Source organism: Purpureocillium lilacinum, assembly GCF_023168085.1.
Source record: "Purpureocillium lilacinum CBS 284.36 DNA, scaffold_3, whole genome shotgun sequence".
NCBI lineage: Eukaryota > Fungi > Ascomycota > Sordariomycetes > Hypocreales > Ophiocordycipitaceae > Purpureocillium > Purpureocillium lilacinum.
In genome coordinates this window covers 2,995,139-3,018,782 of record NW_027072113.1, presented here as the reverse complement: position 1 = coordinate 3,018,782, position 23,644 = coordinate 2,995,139, and the positions used below count along the sequence as shown (strand labels likewise).

General features: G+C 59.2%; 6 protein-coding genes and 3 non-coding genes across 9 annotated transcripts; 3 read left to right on the top strand and 6 right to left on the bottom strand.

The window, feature by feature from the left end:
- Positions 1-1,512: 1,512 nt before the first annotated feature.
- On the bottom strand, positions 1,513-2,201 carry PLICBS_004487 (dynein light chain; the record flags this gene model as incomplete). The annotated part of the gene is made up of 7 exons (XM_065600525.1): positions 1,513-1,577; positions 1,659-1,728; positions 1,808-1,834; positions 1,895-1,929; positions 1,990-2,023; positions 2,076-2,098; positions 2,150-2,201. 7 exons carry the CDS (start codon positions 2,199-2,201, stop codon positions 1,513-1,515), a joined length of 306 nt encoding a protein of 101 aa, XP_065456597.1.
- Positions 2,202-2,915: 714 nt separating this feature from the next.
- On the bottom strand, positions 2,916-3,512 carry PLICBS_004486 (uncharacterized protein; the record flags this gene model as incomplete). The annotated part of the gene is made up of 1 exon (XM_018326166.1): positions 2,916-3,512. The coding sequence occupies one exon, from the start codon at positions 3,510-3,512 to the stop codon at positions 2,916-2,918; it is 597 nt and encodes a 198-aa protein (XP_018175918.1).
- A 2,868-nt stretch (positions 3,513-6,380) lies between these two features.
- Positions 6,381-6,500, bottom strand: PLICBS_r0010. Its single transcript, XR_010602341.1, has one exon. It is a non-coding gene; the product is annotated as a 5S ribosomal RNA (ribosomal RNA).
- Positions 6,501-6,937: 437 nt separating this feature from the next.
- On the bottom strand, positions 6,938-7,041 carry PLICBS_004485. Its single transcript has one exon. It is a non-coding gene; the product is annotated as a tRNA-Leu (tRNA).
- A 101-nt stretch (positions 7,042-7,142) lies between these two features.
- Positions 7,143-7,244, bottom strand: PLICBS_004484. The gene has a single exon. It is a non-coding gene; the product is annotated as a tRNA-Leu (tRNA).
- Positions 7,245-7,895: 651 nt separating this feature from the next.
- PLICBS_004483 (multiple RNA-binding domain-containing protein 1) lies at positions 7,896-10,688 on the top strand (the record flags this gene model as incomplete). The annotated part of the gene is made up of 3 exons (XM_018326167.1): positions 7,896-8,126; positions 8,178-8,957; positions 9,186-10,688. 3 exons carry the CDS (start codon positions 7,896-7,898, stop codon positions 10,686-10,688), a joined length of 2,514 nt encoding a protein of 837 aa, XP_018175919.1.
- Positions 10,689-11,943: 1,255 nt separating this feature from the next.
- PLICBS_004482 (uncharacterized protein) lies at positions 11,944-14,718 on the top strand (the record flags this gene model as incomplete). The annotated part of the gene is made up of 3 exons (XM_018326168.2): positions 11,944-12,394; positions 12,448-12,678; positions 12,734-14,718. 3 exons carry the CDS (start codon positions 11,944-11,946, stop codon positions 14,716-14,718), a joined length of 2,667 nt encoding a protein of 888 aa, XP_018175920.2.
- A 4,657-nt stretch (positions 14,719-19,375) lies between these two features.
- PLICBS_004481 (uncharacterized protein) lies at positions 19,376-20,866 on the top strand (the record flags this gene model as incomplete). Its single annotated transcript, XM_018326170.2, has 1 exon — positions 19,376-20,866. The coding sequence occupies one exon, from the start codon at positions 19,376-19,378 to the stop codon at positions 20,864-20,866; it is 1,491 nt and encodes a 496-aa protein (XP_018175922.2).
- Positions 20,867-21,736: 870 nt separating this feature from the next.
- Positions 21,737-22,807, bottom strand: PLICBS_004480 (peptidyl-prolyl cis-trans isomerase H; the record flags this gene model as incomplete). The annotated part of the gene is made up of 5 exons (XM_018326171.2): positions 21,737-21,937; positions 22,023-22,160; positions 22,252-22,397; positions 22,617-22,642; positions 22,770-22,807. 5 exons carry the CDS (start codon positions 22,805-22,807, stop codon positions 21,737-21,739), a joined length of 549 nt encoding a protein of 182 aa, XP_018175923.1.
- Positions 22,808-23,644: the final 837 nt, after the last annotated feature.

Here is a 23,644-nt window from a genome sequence, read left to right as displayed (position 1 = left end):
AATGTCGATCCCGGCAACGGACGGTACATGCATGGTACAAACACTCTACAACTCTCCCCGGGTACTGGGGACGGCGCCCATGACGCCGCCGGCTTCATGTTGCCTCGCGTCCTTATAGACTGCCACTAGTTAATACGTGTTTGCATACCCGGTAACATCCCTATTTGTGATCCTTTGTTTGAGCAACAAATTGGTGGGGGAAGCTGTTTCGATCATGCCGGGGGTCCCCCGCTTACGCTTGTGTGATATGGAACGACAGCAGGACCCTGGCAGGACTGTGTCGCCAACATGGAGGGCAACCTTTCATGTGGCTAATCGCCTTGTCGACGTCCGAGTCGTCCCATCTAAAGAGGTACGCCGCGATGTTGCGCCGCATTGCACGTACCACAGGACGACTGAGGGTAGGCCATGGCGTTGAGAGCTGCTGATCGCAACAATCCTCTGAGAACGGACACAATAGCCAAATAGCCATGAAATGGATGGCCTCCCCGCGGCTAGCAACAACGCCATCTCTCGACGAGCGCATTCGCCACAGCAAGCTTGCAGACCGTCCCTGCGACGACCTTCCATAAGCGGGAGATGCATCTCGCGAAGCTAGCATCGGCCGGCGCAACCCCCCAATTGCCCAGACAGGAAACCCAGCAACGGCCGAACAGTGGCGGCCTGCAGGACCGCCACGCCATGGAAACGGCCCCGTCATGAGACCACATCACTCGATGGGGTCCGCGGCTAGTATGTAGTGGTGAACTAAGGACAGTCACGGTTCGGCTTTACAGCATGGCCCATGTCCCTTGCAGACCGGTATCCGACAGTGCAGCTCGGACGTTACTGAGCAATGCGCTCGTGACGACCGATTCGCCGAGAGCGTGGGGGTGGGATGCGATGCATTCGCACGTGTAGGCGCACCATCAGGGGACAAAGGAGGGACAAAGGGGATGCCAGTCGGGCCGCAAAGATGGTGTGGCATCCGGACGATTGTCGAATGGACGGCAGGCGTGCTCGCTTGCATGTCTCGAGGTCTCGCAGACGGAACCACGCCCCGGCCGGGTGTTCCTGAGACATGCCGCCGTTGGGAACCGAGTCAGTGCTCATTGGTGTGGATTCACGAGTCTGGTCCCACGAAGCCTTAAAAGGGCTCCTCGGGTGTCATCTCCATCACAGAGCCAGAGCTTTGGGCAAGGGGGACGGAGTGAGCTTCTTCGAATCTTTCATGAGCGCAGTGTAGCGAGTATGACAGCGCAACGCAAAGCAACGAAACGCAACGCTTCCTGTTCTCAAGCATCTGCAAACGCACGCAAATCGTCGTACGCAAGACGGCTCGCAGCATGGCACGCAAAATCGTCCCTCTCTTATGCGTGGCTGTCAAAGGCGTCCAGTCCCAGCTCCCCCCCGTGCGCGTGTCCGCCCCTCCCGCACCGCTCGACTCTCATCATGTCGTCAGCGGGAAACAGCTCGCTCGATTCGTGACTCGTGGTTCGTGGATCGGGTGCGTCGTTCGTCTCGGTCGGGGCTCTACTGGGTCTTAAAGAGGAGGATGGCGCAGTGGCCGAGGTAGAAGTAGATAAAGTGCTTCGTCTCTGTGCAGCGGCCTTGTCAGTCCGTCATCGCCACGCGGGCGGCGGAACAATGTCAGGTGATTCTCCCATGCCTAAACGTACCGTGCGTCACAAAGCTGCCAAAGTTGCGACCAACGATGCAGTGCCAGGTCGGGCCCTTGCGCTCGTCAAACTACATTGCTCCAGTCAGTCGAGTCGTGGCACAAGGCTGCGGCCAGCAAGCTGGGGAGCTGCGGCTCAAGGGTGCTCACTGTGCGCTTGATGTGTTGAGCAATGTCCTGTTCACCCTGTCAGCAGGCACGCTCTCCGCAACTCTGGCCAGAAGTGGTGTGTATGACCTTCTCGATGGTGAACTTGGCCATGGCCTCCTGGGCTGTCCCGTCTCGTCAGCCTCGCGCGGGGGTTGGTTCATCATGGAGCCGGGTAGACGCACCAACTTCGATCGACTCTTGTTGCATGTCCTCCGTCTTGTTCGCGTCAGCCACAGGGCCACATCGGTCTCGGGTCGAGGCGCCTCACCATGTCGGCAGACTTAATCTGTGCTGGATGGTTGTCAGCAACATGTTTGGGTATTCGAAGCTGTTGGAGCTTACCCTCGAGCTTCTCCCGCGGGGCAGACGGGGTCTCTGCCTGCTTCTCAGACATTGTTGCGGTGGGGGTTCCTTGACGTTCACGGGTGTTCGAGAAAGGGTTTCTGTAAAAGGAGCTGACGTGTTAGCAATGGTGCGTCGTCGCGTCGCGGGCTGGGTAGCTTCAAGCCATAGACTCGACCCCTTTTGAGGATAGGCTATGGCTGAAGCTGCCTCGAGTCGCACCAGAAGGTTGAGCTCGTCAGGATGGGCCATACCGAGGAGAGTGCCGAGCGACAGGGGCGTCTAGGCGATGCTTGGAGGATGGCGACGATGACGAGGGGTGGCGGGGGACCGGAGTCGGTGATGTATGCACTCGTAGGCTGCCTCGTTCCTTGTTCTCTGAGGGTCCGAACTGAAAGGAGACAAGCAGCACGGGGCACCTGAGCCTCGGACGGCCGGCTCCACTGTAGCTCAGTTGATGGGCGGGCGGGCGCAGGCACCCGATTGGGCGGCGGCGGGGGAGGAAGGCTGCAGAGCGGGACGAGACGCGGCTCAGCGCGCTGCATCGACAAACGCGGCATCTTTCCCGTCCATCATCCTTTCACTAACAAGGCTTCAGTTTTTAATTGTTCACTTTGGGCACCTCATAATCGCCGCAAACCCTCCAGAAGCCGGCTGGCGGCTGCTTATTGAATTTCTTTACACCAAAACTTGACTCTCGGTCCCCTTCGACGACCACCACCTTGGCCTCACTCGGCTCGCGCCAGCATCCCACACATCTCACTGCTCAGTGCACGCACGTCGATTTCGGCGACGCCGTGGCCTTGGCGCAAAAGTCCAGGTCCGGTGAGTCCAGGCGCATGATGCCAAAGGTGATCGCGCTCTTCGTCCCATCCTCCTTGACCTTGAAGTTCGCCGACGACTCCACGTACCGGCCGCACCTGGCGCCAATCGCATGCATCACGAGCCCCAAGTCGTTGCCCGTCGCCTGCGCCCACTGGAACTTGGGGTCCTTGCACGCGAAGGCGACCACATTGCCCCTCTTCGAGTAGACGGACATGAAGTCGAACTTCTTGCCCCCCGGCCCCAGCTGGAATCGGAGATCTATGACCGCGTCGTCGGTGTCCCTGACTTTGAGGTCTACGTTGCACGTGCAGTATGTGTTGAGGTCGTCCACGGTCCTGCCTAAGTTGTGCTTCTCCTCTCGCCTGTCGTAGGTGGAGAGGTCCTGTGGCGACGTCAGGTTGCCGCGGTCTGGGAGGCGGGTGTGCACCTCTTGGCCGCGGGCGTCCAAGGACACTCCGTAGATGCCGTCGGCGACGCTTCTGGGGACCGTAGCTGCCCTGCCGAGAGCGGCCAGTGTGAGGAGAGTAAGAGCTCGCATGATGTATAAATGAGGCGATGCAGTGAGTATGGTAGAGGATATATGCCACTGTCTTTTAGTGTCTTCGCTTTTGCAGCCCTCTTGTACGTGCTCTGAAGGGAAGCACTGCGATCTATATATGCGACACGCACCATGAAAGCATGCGGCTCCCACACTCCCGCATCAGTTGTGAATCGATGTCCGGGAACCAAGGAGCGATGAATTGAGGAGTGCTTGTCGCACAATCGACGTTGGTCCGCTTTGCATCAGGTCCCCAGGCGTTGTTTGAGGTTGTGCTGAAGTCATGGAGTGGCCAGTGCCTCCCTTTCGGACAGCATGCGGCCCACGCCCTCGCAATGCCGTTCAATGATACAGAACACATAGCCGGCGCCCCAAACGCTGTGCACCATACATGAGAAACAACAACTAATGCAGGGCCGGCGCTCGCGGACGGTCGGGTCTTGCAGTGAGAAAGCGCATCCATTTTCTTCCACTGCTATGACTTTGAGTCTACAGATCCCAGGCTGAACATTTACCGAGGAGGCATCGCTCTCTGTATTGATGGGTATGAGTTTCTGAATGCCCGTTGTACCCCACGTCTTTATCCCGACTCTTGGGTCAAAGCAATGCGTCTTGCGAGCCCATTTATGGTAGTTCCCGATTCGAACATAGTGCATTCTCGGGCGGCGGCGAGAAACAGGAACCCGCCCCCGCAAGAGTCGGGTCCCTACTCTGCCTCGTGCACGTCTTCTTGTCCGAGGCGCACTCTGAAGCTTAATGAGGCGTGGCGTTTGGGGCTTGGATTCACCCGTAGGCGCTTTGGTCGCTCGCTTATACGCATGCATGGTTTGCTGTCAAGGGCTTGGTAGGAGCTACGGCATGGAGTCATGTTTCATGCGCCAGTTCATCCACTCAACCTGGCGGTGCGATTGTCTGCATGTGTTCAACTTGCTCCTTGCTCGCCCATACGGGGAGCACCAAAGGCTTCGTAGCCTGTTCCGACATGAATGTAGAAGGGGATTCCACCGACTTTCTCCGAATCTTTGTTGCATTTGTCGTTCGCGCCCTTGATGGTTATCGGGTGGCAATCCCGGGGCTCCTCATACTGCCATGATCGTTCAGTGCGGCGTCCGGAGAGCGCTCTGGCAGCTTCCCCATGTCCTGGTCTCATAGTGTCTTTTGATCTTGTTATATGCCAGTGAGTCTCCAAAATGGACTGCGTGTTGCGTGTGGCTGTTGTCAATGGAGGCCCTCGAACTTCGTCTCGGGGATTAATAAGAACCCATCAAGTGACAACATATTATATCGGCCACGTTCATCGTTTCCAATGGGAGATGGCTCCGCCTCCAGGCGACTAGTGAATCCTTTCGAGAGCAACAAGCCGACAATTCGGGCCATGCGAATAGCTTCCATGAAGCTTTCCTCTACCCCGCCGACTTCATCCTCGAAGGTCTCCTAGAAGATGCCGTGCATATCGTGATAGTCGTCGTATCTCATCCAGCCTCGTCGAAGATTGAGTTCACCGGTGAGAGTCTGCAGAGAATGTAGGTTCAATCCGAAAGGGCAGATTGTCGCCTCGGCCCAGTCGATGACTCCGACTAATTCGCAAGTCGTCTCGTCGACCATGATGTTGCATGTGCCGAAGCCCTGGTGGAGAATCACCATTGGAAGTGAGAATATGGCATCGATCGAGTCAATGCATCGCTGAATGGTGGTGTGCAATCGGGCAGGAAGTGCTCCAAGCAACATCCGCAGTTCTTTTTCGAACGTCTCCCTCATGCTGGCGCGGTAGTTCTGATCGACTGGCTCAGGTGTCTTCCAAGCATGAGCGAAAAATCTGCCAGCCCGTCAGGGTAGTCGTCGTATTGCCAACATAACGACTGCTTTTCTTACCGTGCCACACCAACCATCAATCTGCGCCGCCTCGCAGAGCTTTCAGGCGAATTATCTGGAGAGTCATGGGAGAGAATGAAGTCCAAATGGGTCACACCTTTTAGACGACTCATCACATATACGTGAAGAGGCTCTTTGTCTTTTGATCCGTCCCCGATTTGGCCCTCAAAAGAGACGGCCGGAACCAACCCCCGTATAATTGTGTCGCCAGTGAGGTGACACCCATATCTAGTCGCAGAGACTCCAGCCGGAACTGAACAACATACTCCAAGCATGGGCCAGCGTAGACGGAGTAGCTGCAGTTTCCCTGCACTGCGACGGGTGTAGCCTTACCACCAACAAGCTCCTCCGCCCGCGCATCACAGGCTGAACGATTGGCCGTGGTTTTTGCGAAGAAATTGGCGAGCTCCTCGTCCAAAGAATACTGTGGATATGCCATCACCACATGCATGCACAGGGCGCCACGGTTCTGATGATCCACGGTGAGGAGAGGTTTGTTCCGGAGTCTTCAATTGTTTGTCGGGCTGGGTTTACGCTGTTGACGGTCCGCCAGGCCAGGATGACTTGATGCCTGCTGCATGGCCAAGCTGCCTTCAATGTTGGGCTCTGGTAGCCGATGCCGACGGGATCAGGACGACGTGCGCAGACGCCAAAAGCAATGTTTGTCCTGGTTTCGACTCGTGGTCAGCTGACCAAACGGTGCCAGGGGCTGGGAGCTGATGTCGGTGCACTGTCCGTATTCGAGCTGTTGCATGTAGTCGACCCTGGAACTTGAAGCATACGGCACCAAATGTTGGCAACAAAGCCGACGACCTTTAGCTCGACCAACCACGGGAACGAACATATACTGCTAGTCAATGAGTTCACTCCGATGGCACATATACGTAAAGTGGTATATCGCAACATGAGCTGCCGAGGGACGTGGAATGACCTGGCTCGAAGCCTCGACCACGACCCCGATGACGCAAAAATAAAGACAACGGCAAAAAGAACAAAAACATACAACAGCCGGTGTTCGCTGGTCGTCACCGACCCAACTACTAATCTGCCGGTTAGTGGCTTGTTTACCGGAGAGCGGACGGGATCCGAAATTCTCCACTACCTATGGTCGTATGTGGTAGTGGAACGACGATATTCGACTTATATGTCAGTGCTGAGCTGGCAGAGCGCACTCGGGGGCTTGCCGCTACTCAGAGGAGAGATGGACAAGCGACCCATGTTTTCTTCGACCCTCAAAAAGACAGTCTGCGCTGGAAACCGCGGTTTGTGTGGCAAGTGCGTTGCCTTCAACGTCCACGGAGCATTGAGTCCGAGAGCCCGGGCCAAGCACTCGCGGGGTCCTATACAGTCTCTCCTGATATAGGCCGTGCTCCTCCCGGCTTGAACATCGCCTCCCTGCCCGGGCCCTCGACTTACTGTAGAGTTGCCGTCAGGATGTGACAAGTGATCTGTTCCCACTTAATGAGGCCCTGCCGCAGGTCCAGCAGCCCTATGGACGAACAAGGCAAAAAGGAACGCGGCCACCGCAGAGAACAGGGCAAAAAGTAAAGTCATGATGAGACTGGGACTCGAACCCAGGAGGATTGCTCCACCAGGAAACATTCGTTAACGCTTGAAAGCCTTAACCTGGCGCCATAACCAACTCGGCCATCTCACCGACGATGATTGATGAGGGATTTACCAGCACAAGTTGAATAAAAGCTCCACGTCGTGGATCGTGCCAAAAAAAAATTATGAATGAGGCCAAAAAGAAAAGGCTGATGAGACTGGGACTCGAACCCAGGAGGATTGCTCCATCAGGAAATTAATGTTAAGATTTTAACCTTAACCTGACGCCATAACCAACTCGGCCATCTCACCGCTGGTGGTTGTTGAAAATTTCTGCCCTAATGCAGACTATTCAGCTTGGCCCTCATGCTCCACCTGTCGTGTCAGTGGGACTCTCGATGCCTCATTGATAACAGTGTGAGGAAGCCGTGGGGGGGGTAAATAGTTGATAAACAAAACACTCCAAGCGTTTATTACTCTGTGATCCTCGCATAATCACCGTGTGTGTGTCAAAGACAAAAAATTACATGTGGCCGACGTTGAATATCCGATTGCCATGCGTTTCCCAATAGGGTTCACCATGCAATTACACTGACAATCATTCCAGCTCACCAGCAACACAACGAAGGGTGCGCAACGTGTCGACTCCATCTCCACAAACAATACCAAATAACCAGGCCCAAATACAATAGAGGGTAATGAATGCGAGCCACAGAGTAGCATAGAAAGCGAGACATCCAGTTGCTGAGATATTCACCTCGGACACGGCCGGGTATAGGGTAGTGGAAACTGCAAGCCCCGAGCTTGCGGAGGAAAATTTATCGCGTCGCCGTCCCACCAAAACAATCGACCCTGGCAACTCAGCCAACTTTTTTTTTTTCTTCACCACCGGCGCAGAGGCTGCGGGCAGACCTCATGACAGCGCAATAATCACGAAACGACTGAGAAGACCTCGTCGACACCATGGCGACATCAAGAATATTTGTCAAGGGTCTGCCGCCCAACATCACCGAGGCAGACTTCCGCAAACACTTTTCGACGGGGAACCGCGAGGTGACGGACGTCAAGCTGATACCCCAGCGACGCATCGGCTACGTCGGCTACAAGACGGCGGACGTCGCCTCCAAGGCGGTCAAGTACTTCAACAGGTCGTACATCCGCATGTCCAGGATCTCAGTCGAGCCCGCCAAAGCCGTAAGGCCGATCCCGCCGCTCCTCCCGCTGCTGATGCTGATGGAATGCTAGATCTCAGACCCAGCCCTCGCCAAGAACCACCACAACGGCCCCCGCGCTGCTGATGCGTCAACGAGCCGCGGTGCCGCGCGGGTCACGTCAGACCAGGATGTGAACCCAAAGAAGCGGAAGAGAGACGAGCCGGTCAAGGCGGACCCGAAGCTTCGAGAGTTCTTACAGGTCATGAAGACCGGTCGGGAGGGCGTCATCGCCGACGACACCACCTTGGACGCCGCTGGGGCCTATCCTGAGGCCGGCTCCACGGTTGTTCCAGAGGGCGAGAGTGACGATGAGTACGAGCAGATCCCAGCGAGGAAAGAGAAGTCTCGGAGGACAGACTCTCCAACCAGAGCCGTCCATGTGGCTCACCCACCGCCACCGAGGGATGACAAGGCACCTGATCCCGGCCCTGCTGACGATACTCGAGAGGCGGCTGAGGCTGCCGAGCAAGTCAAGGGAGGCGACGAGGCTCCGGCCACCGAAGCGACAGATGACGATTGGCTGCGGTCAAGAACCAACAGGCTGCTGGATCTGGTCGATCCCGACGACCTCCCGGCGCAGCAGGCGCCTGGACCCGAGGAAAGGCCCCCACAACAAGAGACAGAGAATTCCTCCGAAGAAGTGACACATGACGAGGTGGAGGATGCGACCACGGGCGAGGAGATGACGACAGGTGATGCGGCTGTCGACGCAATCTCCAAGACGTCTCGGCTTTTTGTCCGCAACCTGCCGTTCAGTGTTACGGAGGAAGACATCCGGGACGCGTTTGAAGAGTTTGGGAGCCTGCAAGAGGTACGTGACGATTGACTTTCTTTCTTTTCCTCACCAGGAGTCCGCCGGGACCCAAGGCGCTATGATGAACCCCAGATAGGGACAGCTTATACTTCGGTATATGATGAGACCCTGGGCGAAAATTTTAGTAGATGCTTCGACTTTCTGAGCCAACGCCTTGCGAACGCCGCTTGACAAGAGGGTGCCTGATCAGCTGTGTCAGTGAGCCGATGGCTAACTCGTATGCAGGTACACTTGCCCACTAACGCTGCAGGCACCGGCAAGGGATTTGCGCTGGTCTTGTTTACAGATCCAGGGGATGCGGTCAAGGCATTCCAGACGATGGATGGGGCAACTTTTCAGGGACGCATCATCCACATCATTCCAGCGAGCCGCAAGAAAGAGCTGGGATTGGACGAGTTTGGAATTTCCAAGCTACCGCTGAGGAAGCAGAACCTGATTCGCAAGAAGGCTGAGGCGGCGTCGACAACGTTCAACTGGAATTCGCTTTACATGAACCAGGACGCAGTCAACACGTCCATCGCCAGCCGCCTGGGTGTCTCGAAGTCGGAGATGCTAGACCCGACGTCGGCGGACGCGGCGATCAAACAGGCCATTGCGGAGACGACGGTGATCCAAGAGACCAAGGCCTACTTCGCGGCGAATGGGGTGGACCTGGACGCCTTCAAGTCGCAAAAGCGGGGCGACACCTCCATCCTCGTCAAGAACTTCTCGTACGGCACGACCATGGACGAACTCAGACGGATGTTCGAGGAGTCTGGACCGGTGCTCAAGGTTCTGATGCCGCCGAGCGGCACAATCGCCATTGTGCAGTTCGCCCAGGCGAACCACGCAAAGGCCGCGTTTGGCAAGCTCGCCTACCGACGCATCAAGGATAGCGTGCTGTTCTTGGAGAAGGGCCCCAAAGATCTGTTCAAAGGCGACCAGTCAGGGCCGCCCGTGACGCCGGCGGCCGACCAAAAGACGACAGGGGTCCAAAAGCTAAGCGTCAACGACTTGCTGTCAGGCGGCGATAGGGCGGACGAGGCGGAAACAACCTCTCTGTTTATCCGCAATTTAAACTTCGCGACGAGCACTAACAAGCTGGCTGAAGCTTTCCAGTCCCTCGACGGATTCGTCTCGGCGCGGGTCAAGACGAAGATGGACCCCAAGAAGCCCGGGCAGACGTTGAGCATGGGCTTTGGCTTCGCCGAGTTTCGAAGCAAGGAGCAGGCCACGGCGGCGCTCAAGGTCATGGACGGCTACGTGCTGGATGGGCACACACTGGGGGTCAAGGCGTCCCACAAGGGCCACGACGCCGCCGAGGAGAGGCGGCGGGAAGATCGGGCTAAGAAGGCGGCGGCGCAGAAGACCAAGATCGTCATCAAGAACCTGCCCTTCCAAGCCACTAAGAAGGACATACGGACGCTATTCGGGACGTACGGGCAGCTCAGATCGGTCCGCGTTCCAAAGAAGGCGGACCACACCACCAGGGGGTTTGCGTTTGCTGATTTTGTCACCCCACGGGAGGCGGAAAACGCGCTAAACGCCCTGCGGGATACTCACTTGCTCGGCCGGCGGCTGGTGCTCGACTACGCGGAGGCAGAGGCGGTCGACGCCGAGGAGGAGATCGAGAAGATGCAGCGCAAGGTAGGGGGCCAGGCCAATAAGGTGGCCCTCCAGCGGCTCACGGGCGGAGGGAGGAAGAAGGTGAATATTGGCAACGACGGGGAGGAGGACCTCGAAGGATAATCCGATAATCCTGATGGGAAGGAGAGCCGACCAAACCAAGAAACTAAACTATTTGGCTGCCCGCGCGGAAGAGGGCACGAGGTTGTTCGAACAAGGCTTTCCCTGGCCCACGTCGCAGATTGCCCATTCACTCCTGCGTTGCTCTAACACTGCGACTACTGCGCGCTGCGGTCGTCGGCGCCCATATTGCATTACCGTCTCCCTTTGCAGGGGGGGTGTGTCGCTGCGGGGTGAAGGAGGCTCTCGACGTGGAGGGAGAGCGAGGCTCAGCAGCATCGGCGGCGGGCTCGCGCAGGCGACAAAATAACGACGGCGAGTTCGTGCCGTGGCAAGAATTCGATTGTCGACAATGTGGAGGAGCTTCAAGCTCGTGTTGTCTGATGGCAATCTTTTTTGCATACCGGGCGCGAGGCGCTCAGCCAAGGCGTGTGTCTCTGCCGAGGGGTGTTGGTGATGAGACCCCCAGAGGCAGAGAGGCAGAGGCCCCGCCGCGCCCTCCCTTGCATGCTAACGCCCTCGCTGCAGACCTCCGGCTGCCATGTGCCCCCCCCAAGAGCCAAGTCCCGGCGGCGCTGGAAACACTGATGCCTGCTGCGCTGCTCGTAAGAGAGCGAGGCAACGCTCGTCATGGGGGGTGGTTGCGGATAACGGTGGTGGTGTTGAGCAACAACCCTGCCCACCTACCACGACGAGCCCGATCAACCCACACCACCACTACGCACTACCACCACCACCACTACTACCTCCACCCTTCCCTCTCGTGCTCCTTGCTCGATGTTTTGCAGTTGGAGCTCGATCCTTTTGGGTTGGGATGGTTTGGCGAGGGGCCTTGCCCCATGCCCATGCCCCTCCCCCCGCCGGCCCAGCTGCGGGTGTGCCGCCGTAGTACTTGTAAGTGCGAGTAGTACGTAGCAGGGCGTCGTTGCCGACGACCCTTTGTCAATATCATTCATTCATTGCCCGTCGCCGTCGTCTCCTCCACATCGGGTCTTGGTCTTGGACTTATACCTTGGTCGGCGGACGACAATCTTCGTTCCAGTTGTCGACCTCGCCCCCTTCACAGCATACATTTAACCCACCATTCCGCGTTCCCAAATTCCTTTCAGCATTTCTTGTCCTCTTCAACTCGCTCGTCTCTCTCTTCCTGCCACTCGCGGTTGCTTGCACAGGAGCACAAGGCATTTGCGCTGGCCGAGCCTGTTCTCGTGAGCATTCGCCGTTGGCATTCCTCGAGTGGCGTCCAAGCTCGTTCAGCATGTCTTCGTCACTCTACCAGCCGAGGCCGGTCCTGTCCTCGCAGAGATACTCGCAGTCGCCCGACTACGTCGACGGCCGCCGCAGCAGCAGCGCCAGCGGCGTCCACGTCCCCGGGCGGATGCCTCTGCGCGAGTCCACCGGCAACGCCCAGGCGCACAGCTTCAATGGCGGCATCGTCGCCTGCTACCAGAGCCCGGTGACGCTGTCACCGTCCATGCAGCCCAACATCCCGGCTCCCATGGTGCCGTCGCAGTCCTTTGACTGCCTCTACAGAGTCCCGACGCCTCGCCAGCAGCCTCCTCGCTACCAGAGGAAGCCTCGCCACGTCAACCCCCTCTACTACTGGCCTGCCTTTAGGCAGTACCGCAACAGGCAAGCCCACAAGGACACGCAAAAGGACAAGGGCGGCGTTTGGCGTCGCCCGGAGCTCGAAGATGCCTTCGTTGACTGTATGTTGCTGCCGTTTCGCTACTCATCTTCAGGCATGCTGACCAAGTCTTAGCCGTCCTGCTCATGCCCCATATGGGCCGCCGCAAGTTCTCCATGGGGGGCAAGCTCCATGGGCGCAACATGCTCATCAGCGAGTACATCTTTGTGATTTGCGTGGCGCTGCTTGGCAGCAAGGAAATCTTTCGCATCGACAACAGCAACGTGAGTATCGAGCAGATGGGGCGCAAGCAGGTGTCGAGCCACATGCAGGTCGTCAAGAAGTTCTTTGAGGACCTCCGTTGCTGTAAGCGCAACAAGTGTGCCCCGATAAATTGGTACAGAAGCTGACAAGCACGCAGTTCACTTCCTCTTCCCGTCCGAAGAGAAGAAGGAGCCCGGCTCCACCAACTCGGATGACTACTATGACGAGGAGGAACAGGAGTCGTTCAAATCCAATCCGGTCTTGACGGCGTTGGCCGAGGGCAGGGTTCCCGACGTCAAGCCCAACTACGACTACTTCTCTCAGCTTCTGGCACTGCAGTCATCCATCTGCGTTCGGCCCAAGACTTGCGAGGTCTTTGTCTCGTCTTCCGACATTAAGATCCGGGATGACGTCGCCTACGACGCTCATGACAACCCGCTGGATCAAACTTCATTTCCCCACCTGAACAAGTACACCAACTGCGACGACAGCCCCAACGTGCTTGGCAAGGATGTGCTTCTGCACGAGTACACCCGGTCGCTCGACCGCACCACTTCGGCGTGCGTCAAGTCCGTCACGCGCCGCTGGCAAAAGGATGCGCCGGCAATGTACGAGACGCTCGACCTCCCGGCGCGCGACGAGGAGTGTCTCCTACTTGAGATGTGCTCCACCATCGAGCTCCATGAACACGCCAAGTTCCCGTCGGGCTCGGAGCTGACGGGCTTCGTCGAGGTTGCCATCACCCAACCTGCTCTCCAGACCCACCGCTGGAAGTGCATCACGCGGCTCACGCGGCCCGGCGAGCTTCACAGCGACGACGGGAAGCAGGGTGTCTACACCAACGACAGCGGCATCCACCGTCGTGGCTGCAGTGACTCCAAGAACGACTGCGACTGCCACACGCGGCCCCGACCGGACATCCACGTCCCCTTCCCCGCCGTCGAGTGGGCCAGCATCCTGAGCATGGCCGTGCAGTACCCCGACGCCGAGCACCAGCGCATGAAGGAGAAGCGCCGCCGCAATGTCGAGGGCGACAAGAAGGACGTTGAGCGGGCCGGCAGCAAGCGCAAGCGCTCCGAGGACGAGGGCGACGCTGCCTCGTGGGCGCGTCGGGAGCCCACGGGCAGTGACCTCATCTGCAAGGTGGCCATGTATCAGGAGCTGTGGTCGTGCGCACCCGACTCGACGCAGTGGACGCGCCAGGCCATCATCTTCTGGCGCTTCAACACGACGAACCAGTGGCACAAGTATAACCCGGTTTTCAAGCCCGCGGGCACGACGTGGCGGTGGCTCACCATCAACGACCCCATGTCGCGCTACCACCAGCAAAAGGCTCTCGTGTACCCGACGGCGGGTGTGCCCCGGGATGCCATCATGTCGCCGACGCCGACCATCAACCAGCACCTCACGGCCGCCATGAATGAGACGTTCAACGCCTGGGACAACGGTGGCAGCAACGGCAGCAGCCATCACCACCAGCACCAACACCACGGCCCGCCGCATGTGCCCCCGCTGCAGACGTCTAGCACAAGCTTGGGTCTCTTTGACTCCTTCTCAGGCGGTCTGGCCACCCCGCCGCCGACGGCGACGATTCCCGGCGCATACTCGACGAGCAGCAGCTTCGACGCAGGCATGAGCTCCAACGGTGGCGTCAGCTTCCTGCCCAGCACGACAGCAAGCAGTGTGAGCGACAGGCAATCTACGTCACTGAGCAGCACGCAGACGTACTTTGACGGGCAGTCGTCTTTTGGTGACGTCAAGCCCATGAATAACGGGGTAGGCTCTTACATGACTGCGGCGACGACGGCGCTGGACCTGCCCAACCAGCTCGTGTACGACAGCTCGGGGTGCGACACGGGCAGCATGCCGGGCTGGGACATTGCCGCCCTCGACAGCTGGACGGGCACGGCATCCGGCCCGCCCAGCGCGACGACGGAATGGGGGCCTACGCCCAAGATGGAACCGCAGGGCGGCCATCACGCAGCGGCGCAAGCAGCAGTAGCCATGTGGGCGCCACCCCAGTGGCCCGCCATGACGGCCGGGGCGCCGCCGGGCTCACACGAGCGAGGCGGGAGCCCGAGGCCCATCAAGAGGCGGAGGGACGCGATTGACAGCCACGTGCCGGTCACGGCTGGATGGTGAAGCGTTGCAACGGCAGAAGTTTCCTTCTCGCTTTAGACACGAACTGTGTTTCTGCTGCTTGCTGCGGGAGTTGTACTTGTTTCACGGCGACGACTACGATATCAAACGGCTTTTCTAGGGGTCTGGCTTTTTCTTGATGACTATTACGGGCGTACGCGAAAACAACCGCCATTGACCGGCCAACTTGGTGGTTCTTTCTTTTCAAAGAGGCGTTTCGGGGGGACGAAAGGGCGCGGAGATTTGAAAGTTCCTGAATGCTCTACGCGGGGCCTTGCGTCGTTTGACGTTTCTTGACGAATAATAATACCACATGATTAGATGTTGAAGCAAACGCTACTATTACGAAATCCAGCAAGCTTTTCTCTTTTCCCCTACTTGATGAGCATTACGATGGTGAACATGATCTGGTACCGAGATGTGTTTCCTTCCTGGGCGTTCGCAGAGCACATGCACAATAGAGGTGAACCAACGCTCGGGAACAAGCAACGTTCCTCTGGGGCTCACGAACATGCATGCACGCATTCATGCACGCCTCGCACGCGTACCTACATACGCCTTGCAGTGTCCCCCCAAAAATAGTGTCTCTTCAGCAGAGAGAGAGAAAAAAAAAAAAGCTGGAGTGTGGATCATCACCCATCGACCGGCCCGTCCGGGCGCTGCACGATGCACACCCCCTCCCCCGGTCGCCGGCTGAGAGGGTCCTCCTCCGGGGGGGGGGGGGGGGAGGGTTCCCAATTGTTCACGTAGCCCAGGAACGCGCCGCGCGGGAGGCGCTCCCCTCATGCAAGGGAGAGGCAAGCGAGCGATGGGAATCGAGAGAGAGAAGAGCCTCCCCCCTCTCCTTCCCTCCCCTCCCCCGCTGACCAGCGTTTAAGTGCTTGCATGAGCTCATTTGCTTTTTTCCCCTTGCTGCCCCTGCCGTGCGATTTAATCTGTACGATACAGAAATGCTCCGGTTGGCGGCCGCCGCGGCGGTGCTTGCTTGGGTGTGTGCGTGTGCTTGTACATGTGCGTGCGTGAGGAAAAGCTCCAGTTGTGGGAATCGCGGGGGAGGGGGTGCAAGGGCGGCGGCGGTGCAGCGTAAAAGGGCTGCCTTGGAATTCGGGCGGGCGCGCAGGGCCGCCGCATTGAATGCCTGCGACCCTCCATTGTGTGCTGCCCGTGCTACGAGAGAGTTTTTTTTTCCCCCATTAGCGGGCAGGTGGATTTGGGCAATTGAATGATTTCAAGGAAAGTTGGGAATGCGGAGGGGCATGGTGAGAGTCGGACGGGGCGAGGGGAGGAAGCGCGAGGAGGGGGGAATGGAGGGCAGGAATTATTTGGGCTTTATTGAGTGAGCGAGCGAGCGATTGAACCCTTGGAAGGGAGTTTGCTATAGAATTGACTGCACGCGCAACGGGCGCTCCTTTGAAGGGCCTTGATTACTAGTTACCTGGCCGTGCTAAAGGCACCATCATGTTCCAAGGCATCGACTGCATGGGAGCACGAGGGAGAGCGTTCGTGCGCATACTCGTACTTGACAGGGCAAAGTGCCATGCGCGCCATGTTAGTGTCGCTGAGGGGCTTACTTGAGCTTGATGCAGCGCCATCCATCGACACACACAAACCAACGAAGGACCGGACGAACAAGCCAGTAACGGCAGGGAGGCTTCACGAAGCAGGTTTTCCTCGTCGTTTCGCCCCGCGCGGACGCAGACGCGGGGAGGACGGCCGTTTACAAGCGCAAGTTCTAGAAATGAAGGGGACGGGATGGAGGAGCCCTGCGTCTGTAGCGGACGCGCCGCCGCGATGCGATTATGCAGGCGCATGCATGCATGCATGCACGCCTCGTGACGAGGGGTATCTGCCAGGCACGAGGCAAGATTGCGCGCCGGCCGGCGGGATGGACATTCGTGGATGGATGGAGGAGCGGCAAGGCACGGACGGCGGCAGGGGAGCGGCGGTAGGGCAGGCCAGGCCTGGCAGGGCATGGCACGGCATGGCGTCATGATGGAAGGGGTCCGCTGCCCGGCTCGGGAGCGATTGTGGTATCCATGGATGAGGTGGGCGCCGGGGAGGGCCGGAGCCGACGACGGGGGTGACGGGACGGACGGGGCAAGGTCGTGTGCGCGTGTGAGTCGGCCTGTCCCTCTTCTCTTCTCTAATCTTTCATCAATGCTATTTTCTTGTGCTTCTTCATCTTCATCATCATGTTACCCGGTTTGCTCTGCACGGCATGGAGGTCTCGCAGACCAGGCACTGGCCGCGAAATAGCGATCGGATGTCACCCCCGGCTCATAGGGCCGTCTGCCGTTTGATCAGCCGCCGCCCCCGCCTGCCAACGTCGGGCATCGTGCTCCGAAGCCCGTATTGGTCTGAACCTACGGTCTGGTCCCTCTCGCTCGTGGTCCAGCATAGGTACGACGATGAAAACTTGGCAAGGCAGGTAACACTGCCGGGCTCGGCGTTTCAAGCGCGCGGCGCAGCGACCGCCGCAGTGGCAGACCGACGGGCATTCAAGGCCGAAGAGGGCGGCTCACGTTGTGTTGCGAAAAGCTGCAATATAAGTCGCCTCGAGCGCCGCCAGCCAGTCGAGGCGCGGCAGAGGCGTGCGCTTGCAACGGCTGGTGGCGCGCCTGGCGGCCAACCGCAGCGGCCCAGGGGCGCCTGTTTTTTCCGGGTTTGGAACCGCCCACGCGCGCGTAAACTAGACCTGCCCGGGCATGGGCACTTATGGAGCCCTGATCCCGGGAGCAGCCCGCCCAACCCTACCCTCGGCAGGCGTTCCGGGGCGCTGCCGCAGCGCTCGCCAGCCTGGGCAGCCACTGGACGGGAGTGGCCCAGCCTTGCAGGTAGAGGGTCTTGCGCCCAATCGCCCCAATACCCCCAATGTACCCTGGCCGCATGGCCACGCCCGACAGGTACCTCGCCGTGCCACATTCATCAGTGGGCCTGGGACCCGGCGGCAGCTGCTGCACAGAGGCGGCCACACCTCACTGGCAGTGAAACACGCACCGGGCCCGGACGGCGGGATCCATTGGCCCACGCTCAACCTCACTCCAACTTCAACCTCAACTCTCTCGCTAAATCGCCCCCCGCCCCCCCGTCCGACTCTCCGTCACCACGACACCCGCGCCGCCGTGCCTTGGTTCGCAGCGCGGCCGCCTTCGTCGCGACCGCTCATCACGCCACGCATCGATAGGCTGCGCCGTGGCCGGCCCCTCGACGACCACCGTGTCAAAGCCCTTCCTAGGTTCGCCTTGGCCCTCCTCCTATGCGCGCCTGCGAGCCAGCCTGCCTATCCGCTGGCTGCAACGGCACCTTGGTGAATATAGCACGAGAAGGGATGAGTAGGGGCCCATATCTCTCTAGCATTTTCTGTAACAATGCAAGAAAACGTTTTCTGTTGCTCCTCTGTGGGATGCGTTTGTAGCCTCCTCCTCCTCCCATTTGCTTTTCCCCCTGGTGACGCGGCATACGAGCCGTGGCCTTCTCCATGACGACCATGACATGATGCCTTGACACTTGAGCAAAACCGCCGCCGCCGTCGCTCACCTCACCTCATTCTGGAGTGACCTCTTCTTCCGTCCGAACTTGCCCCCTCCCCCCGCTCGAGCCCTGGAGCCCCAACCCGGCAGTGACTCACGCGCTGCGCTGCTGCTGCTGCTGCTGCTGCTGCCGGCAAACCTCACGCACCGATTCACGGCCGCCTCTGTGTGTCCCGTCTCGCCGCCGCCTGTCCGCCCGTCTGCCGCTCGTAGGCACCACGCGGCGCCCTCATCGACAAACACGGCCGTCAGTCACACGCACGGGAACAACAAAAGAACAAAGAAAACGAGAGGCAACTCTATAGAAACCGCACTCCCCCCTTCTTCTCTTCTAGATCACGTTCTTCGTGCGTGTTTGTTCGCTCATCCCCCTCCCCTTCCTTGCATTCGACAACGCGGGACGCTGTCGAGTGAAGGTTTCCACCCCGCCCGCTCTTTGCCTCGTGCAAACCGAGCCCAGAACCACGCACACCAGCTGTGCGCCTGTTGCTGTTCACTGTTCAGTCTTCCGAAAGCGAGGTGACCACGGGCAACGCACCGCACGCACGCACGAGAACAAGCTGCCCGTCACTATAAACCGCGCGCACGTGTTTCCCATTGTTGTGTTCCCTCTGAACAACAACAAACCTCGCCTTCAACCTTTTTTTTTGCCCTTTCCCCCACCCGTTGGGGAGGAAATCCGTCTTCGCCCATACACACACGCGCACACACGTTCCCTTGTTGCAAGCCGCGCAGAGGCGAGCCGGCTATTCACTCATTGTCGCATTTCGAAGACTTATTGTTTTCGCACACTCCTTTTCGGATATTCCTGCTTCTCGCAGAAACATTCTCTTCTTCTTCTTCATTTTTCACTTCTCTCAACTATCCAACAACAACAACACGCAACCCCGATTTCGAACTCTTGACGAGATTCTTTTCTTGTTTTCCGCAATCCCGCGTTTAGAACGCCATCGCGAGATCATCATACACGCTTCAGCGACAACTCGACGATATCAAGTCGACACGCTCCTTTCACAACCCGTCCGCATACTCATTCCGGAGAACCGCCTTTTGGCGTTTTCAGGATACGAGAGGCGCGCCATAACCACTTGGAAAAACCACAGCAGCAAAACAGCTTCTTCTTCCCAGCAATGAAGCTCGCCACGTCTTCCACCCGCCGCCACCGCAGCCTCAGCGGCGGCATCACCGCCCTCCTCGCCTCGGCCAGCGCCGTGTCCGCCCACTCGTGGATCGAGTCGGCGTTCGTCGTCGGCGAAAACGGCTCCTTCGTCGGCGCGGAGGGCTTCCCGCGCGGGTACGTGCCGCGCACGCAGCCCGGCTGGAGCGACAAGCAGGCGCAGAACCTCCTCCCCGCGGTCGGCACCGCCGCCTACACGGGCAACGAGGTGCTCAACAAGTACCCCTTCGACGCCAACCCGCCTCACCCGCTGCTGCAGGCCCGGCCCGGTGACCGCGTCGCCCTCCTGCACCTCGAGAACGGCCACGTCACGCTGCCGCAGAACCAGCCCGGCAAGCCCCTCAACCGCGGCACCGTCTACCTCTACGGCACGACCCAGCCCAAGCCCCAGGAGCGTCTCTTCGACGTGCACCTGCGCTGGGCCGCCGACGGCCAGGGCGGCGACAAGCGCGGCCGCCTGCTCGCCACGCGAAACTACGACGACGGGCAGTGCTTCCAGGACAACCACCAGCCGCTCGCCCAGGAGCGCGTCGCCAAGTTCTCGGGCGACGGCGCCTCCGCCGACAAGGAGCTCAAGTGCCAGTCCGTCGTCACCATCCCCAAGGACGCCAAGCCCGGCTCCGTCTACACCGTCTACTGGTACTGGGACTGGCCCACGCTCAACGACAAGAAGATTGACCTCGCGGCCACCAAGAACGGCCTGTTCCCCTGGGCGGGCTCTTTCATGCGCGGCGACAAGGTGCCCAACGGCTGGACCATGGACGCCATCCGCGTCAACGAGAGCTACTCGAGCGTTCTCGACATCAAGATCACCGACAAGCTGCCCGGCATCGTGGCCAAGGAGCAGGGCGGCGCGACGGCGGCCAACGCTCAGCCCAAGAACATCTACAACATGGCTGTCAAGGGCCAGATGGACAACGACTTTGACGTCAAGATCGGCGGCCGAGACGAGGCCGGCACCGCGTCTGCCTCGAACGGCGAGCCCAAGCCCACCACCACCATCACTCCTTCGGCCGCTCCGACTGCTCCCACGCCTGGAGGCTCGCAGTCCGTCACTCGCCCTGGCTCTGACTGCGACATGTCCACATCCACCACGTTCGTCACCATAACCAGGACCGCCGGCCGCGGCACCGCCCCGGCCGCGGCACCGACATCCCTCCACGGCGGAGACGCAGGCGCAACCGCCACCGTCATCAAGACGGTCACCGTCCCGGCCACGACCGTCATGTCCACCGTGTACGTCACCGCCAGCGGCTCTCGCGCGGCCCCGGGCCAGTCCAGCGCGCAGACCTCCACCGTCGTGGTCACGAAGACCCATCACATTCCCGCCGCAGGAGCGCCGACCAGTTCGCCCGTCGGCACAAACGACGCGCCGTACGATAAGCGCACCGCTAGACCGTTCAGGCCGCATAAGAAGCGAGCCGCCGCCACTCCCCGCGCGTAGCTGCGACTCATGGGATCGCCATTGAACAAAAAGTTCGAACATGCTCGGTATGGCTTGGCTCCTTGTCATGGCGCGTTCAAGAGAAGAGTGCAAACGGCGAGAACAGCCCCGCGTTAACGGAGTCGGACTAGAAGAACCAAGATGTGCGACAGGGTGCGCACAGAAAAGAGTGCAGGGGGAGCGGTGCTATGCTGTGCTCTCAGCGCCGCCGCAGACGTTCGTTTCTACGGTACATATTTTTTCTCGATTTCGTTGTTGTCATTGTCGTTGCTTCCTTTCAACGATCGTTTCTTTTCCTTTGATCTGCGTTTGACCCTTTCAGCACGAGGGTGTTTACAGGACAAGGCGGAATGGCAATCTCCCGCGGGGCAGCACATGTTCGCGACGAGATAAAGTCCTCTACAGCACCTGAGAGGGGCGAAACGACATAGGGGGGGGGGCAAGGAACTGTCCTTTGGTCTTTTTCTCTTTTCTTGTGCTCTTCTTCGGGTGCCCGCGCTGGGCGGTGCGGCATCAGAGGAGCCCCGGCGCATCAACGGATGGGCGTTTTTAGGTACGCGGAATGAAAACATGCGGACATGGATCCGCGTTTGCGATTGACTTTTGACAATTCCCCATGACGGCGAGCGTGATACGTGAGCGACACATGATGATTACGCTGGAGGCGCGTCTAGAATGCGCTTTGTGTGACTTGCATGTTTCCAGCTTGCCTATCGCGTAGCCTGACACCCGTCCGTGTCCAGCATAGCAATGCCTCGTGTCCGTCCGTCCCATGCCACGAGCGTTTCCTCCGTAGGACACACTCGGCACCAGTGGCAGACAGTATCCCGTGACAAAACAAAGCATTGTTGTGTGTGCACGTGCCTGCTTTTACATCTCACCGCACTGAGCAATCACCACGTCCAGGTTCGGCACGTCCTTACCCCTGTAGCCCGTCTTGGTCGCCTCCATCTTCTTGACCACGTCGAAGCCGTCCACCACCTTGCCGAAGACGACGTGCTTGCCGTCGAGGAAAGGCGTCGGCACCGTCGTGATGAAGAACTGCGAGCCGTTGCTGTTGGGGCCCGCGTTCTGTGCCGGTCGAAAGGGTCAGCAGGAGGGAATGAGGAGAAGAGAAGGGTTGGATCTGCAAGAGCAGGAGGAAGACGAGACGTACCGCCATGGACAGCAGACCCGGCTTGTCGTGCTTGAGCGTAAAGTTCTCGTCCTCAAAGGACTTGTAGCCCCAGATGGTCGTCGAGCCGGTGCCGTCGGCGTTGAGAAAGTCGCCGCCCTGGCACATGAAGTTGGGGATCTGCCCGGCGGTTTCTCAGGGGTCAGCCGACTTTGCATCCAGGTCCATCCACGCCGGGGTGTTCATCGAGACACGGAGGGGAGAAACGCACGATGCGGTGGAACTTGGAGCCCTTGTAGCCCTGGGGCCGGCCGCCCGAGCCCTTGGACTCGCCGGTGCAGAACTGGCGGAAGTTTTCGGCCGTCTTGGGGACGACGTCCTTGAAGAGCTCAAAGGTGATGCGGCCGAGGGGCTCGCCTGGCGCAGGTCAGCGTTGCGTTCAGGGTATTCATGCTTTAAGATTTGTTTGTCCTTGGGCGAGTCGACGCAAGTGTGAAATCTCGTGACTCGCTGTGCCCGTCATGGTCGTTGGCGATGGCCTCACTGGAGACGCTGCCCAATGAAGGGATACTCTCAGTCCCCCAAGAGTGACTATGCACAACCGTACACGCTATAGAGGATACAAGGGGAACTGACCTCCCAGTGTTATGTCGAAAAACACCCTGCACAACCCATATCGTCAGCTCTCACGCCTCACACGTAGTGGGCTCATCGCTGTCAACGATGGCATAGAGGACTGATCGTTCCGCGACAGTATCATCCTCATCAGCGCCAGGAGGGATCACTTACAAGGGATTGCCCGATTCGGGCAGTTGCGTTGGTGGCATGGCTGCTTCACTTGTGCTGCAACGAGCAGTCCGGTCCGTCAAACGTCTCAATCGCTGGTGCGCTTGTCGAGGCAAGAGCGCTCCGTGCAACAGGCGTCGAGTTTGGCGCCAGTCAATTGGGCTGCAGCTGGCGGGCCTGGAGGAATGGAGCGAATCGGGCCTAGCGCGGGCTGTGGCGCGCCCCCGGGAAGCGCATTGCCCGCCTCCACTGTCCGCTGCGCACCCCGGCCCACCACCTCAATGCAGCGCTGAGTAACTTTGGTACGACGCATCAATTGAAGACGCCTTGATGAGGGGCATCTACCTTCTGTGGATCGCATAGATGGCATCGAATTGGGCTGTTGGGCCGCCAGTTTCTTCAGACATGCCTACGTAATTTGACTGACAGACAACAGTCCTTCCTGTTTCATCGCGGCCAGGACCCATGGCGAATCGGCACCGCCGGCAGCGCGCGCAGTCGTTGGCCCTCCTCGTATGGGAAACATGGGAAGCGGGGGCAAGAGAAGCGAGACGAAGCCCTCTGCTTCCATCGCCAACCCTCCCGGCGTCCAACAACACCACGGAGCAAAAGCCTGGGCCATGGAGCAATCAATCTGCCCGCCGGCGGCACGCACATCTCCACGCACCCGCGGCGCGGATGTTCCTGCCTCCGCGTGAGCAGGTTTAGTACAGTACTTACTGTGCCTTAGTCGGTATAACGTCCAGCGGCCCTGCTGAGCCGCCCGGCACTGACGGCAGCGGAACGCCACGGCGGACAAAAGAGGGGGACGGGGTTGACTGCGCCTCACCTCCCTCAAACGACAATCCCTGGTCGTCGTGTTCGTCGACGACATCGCG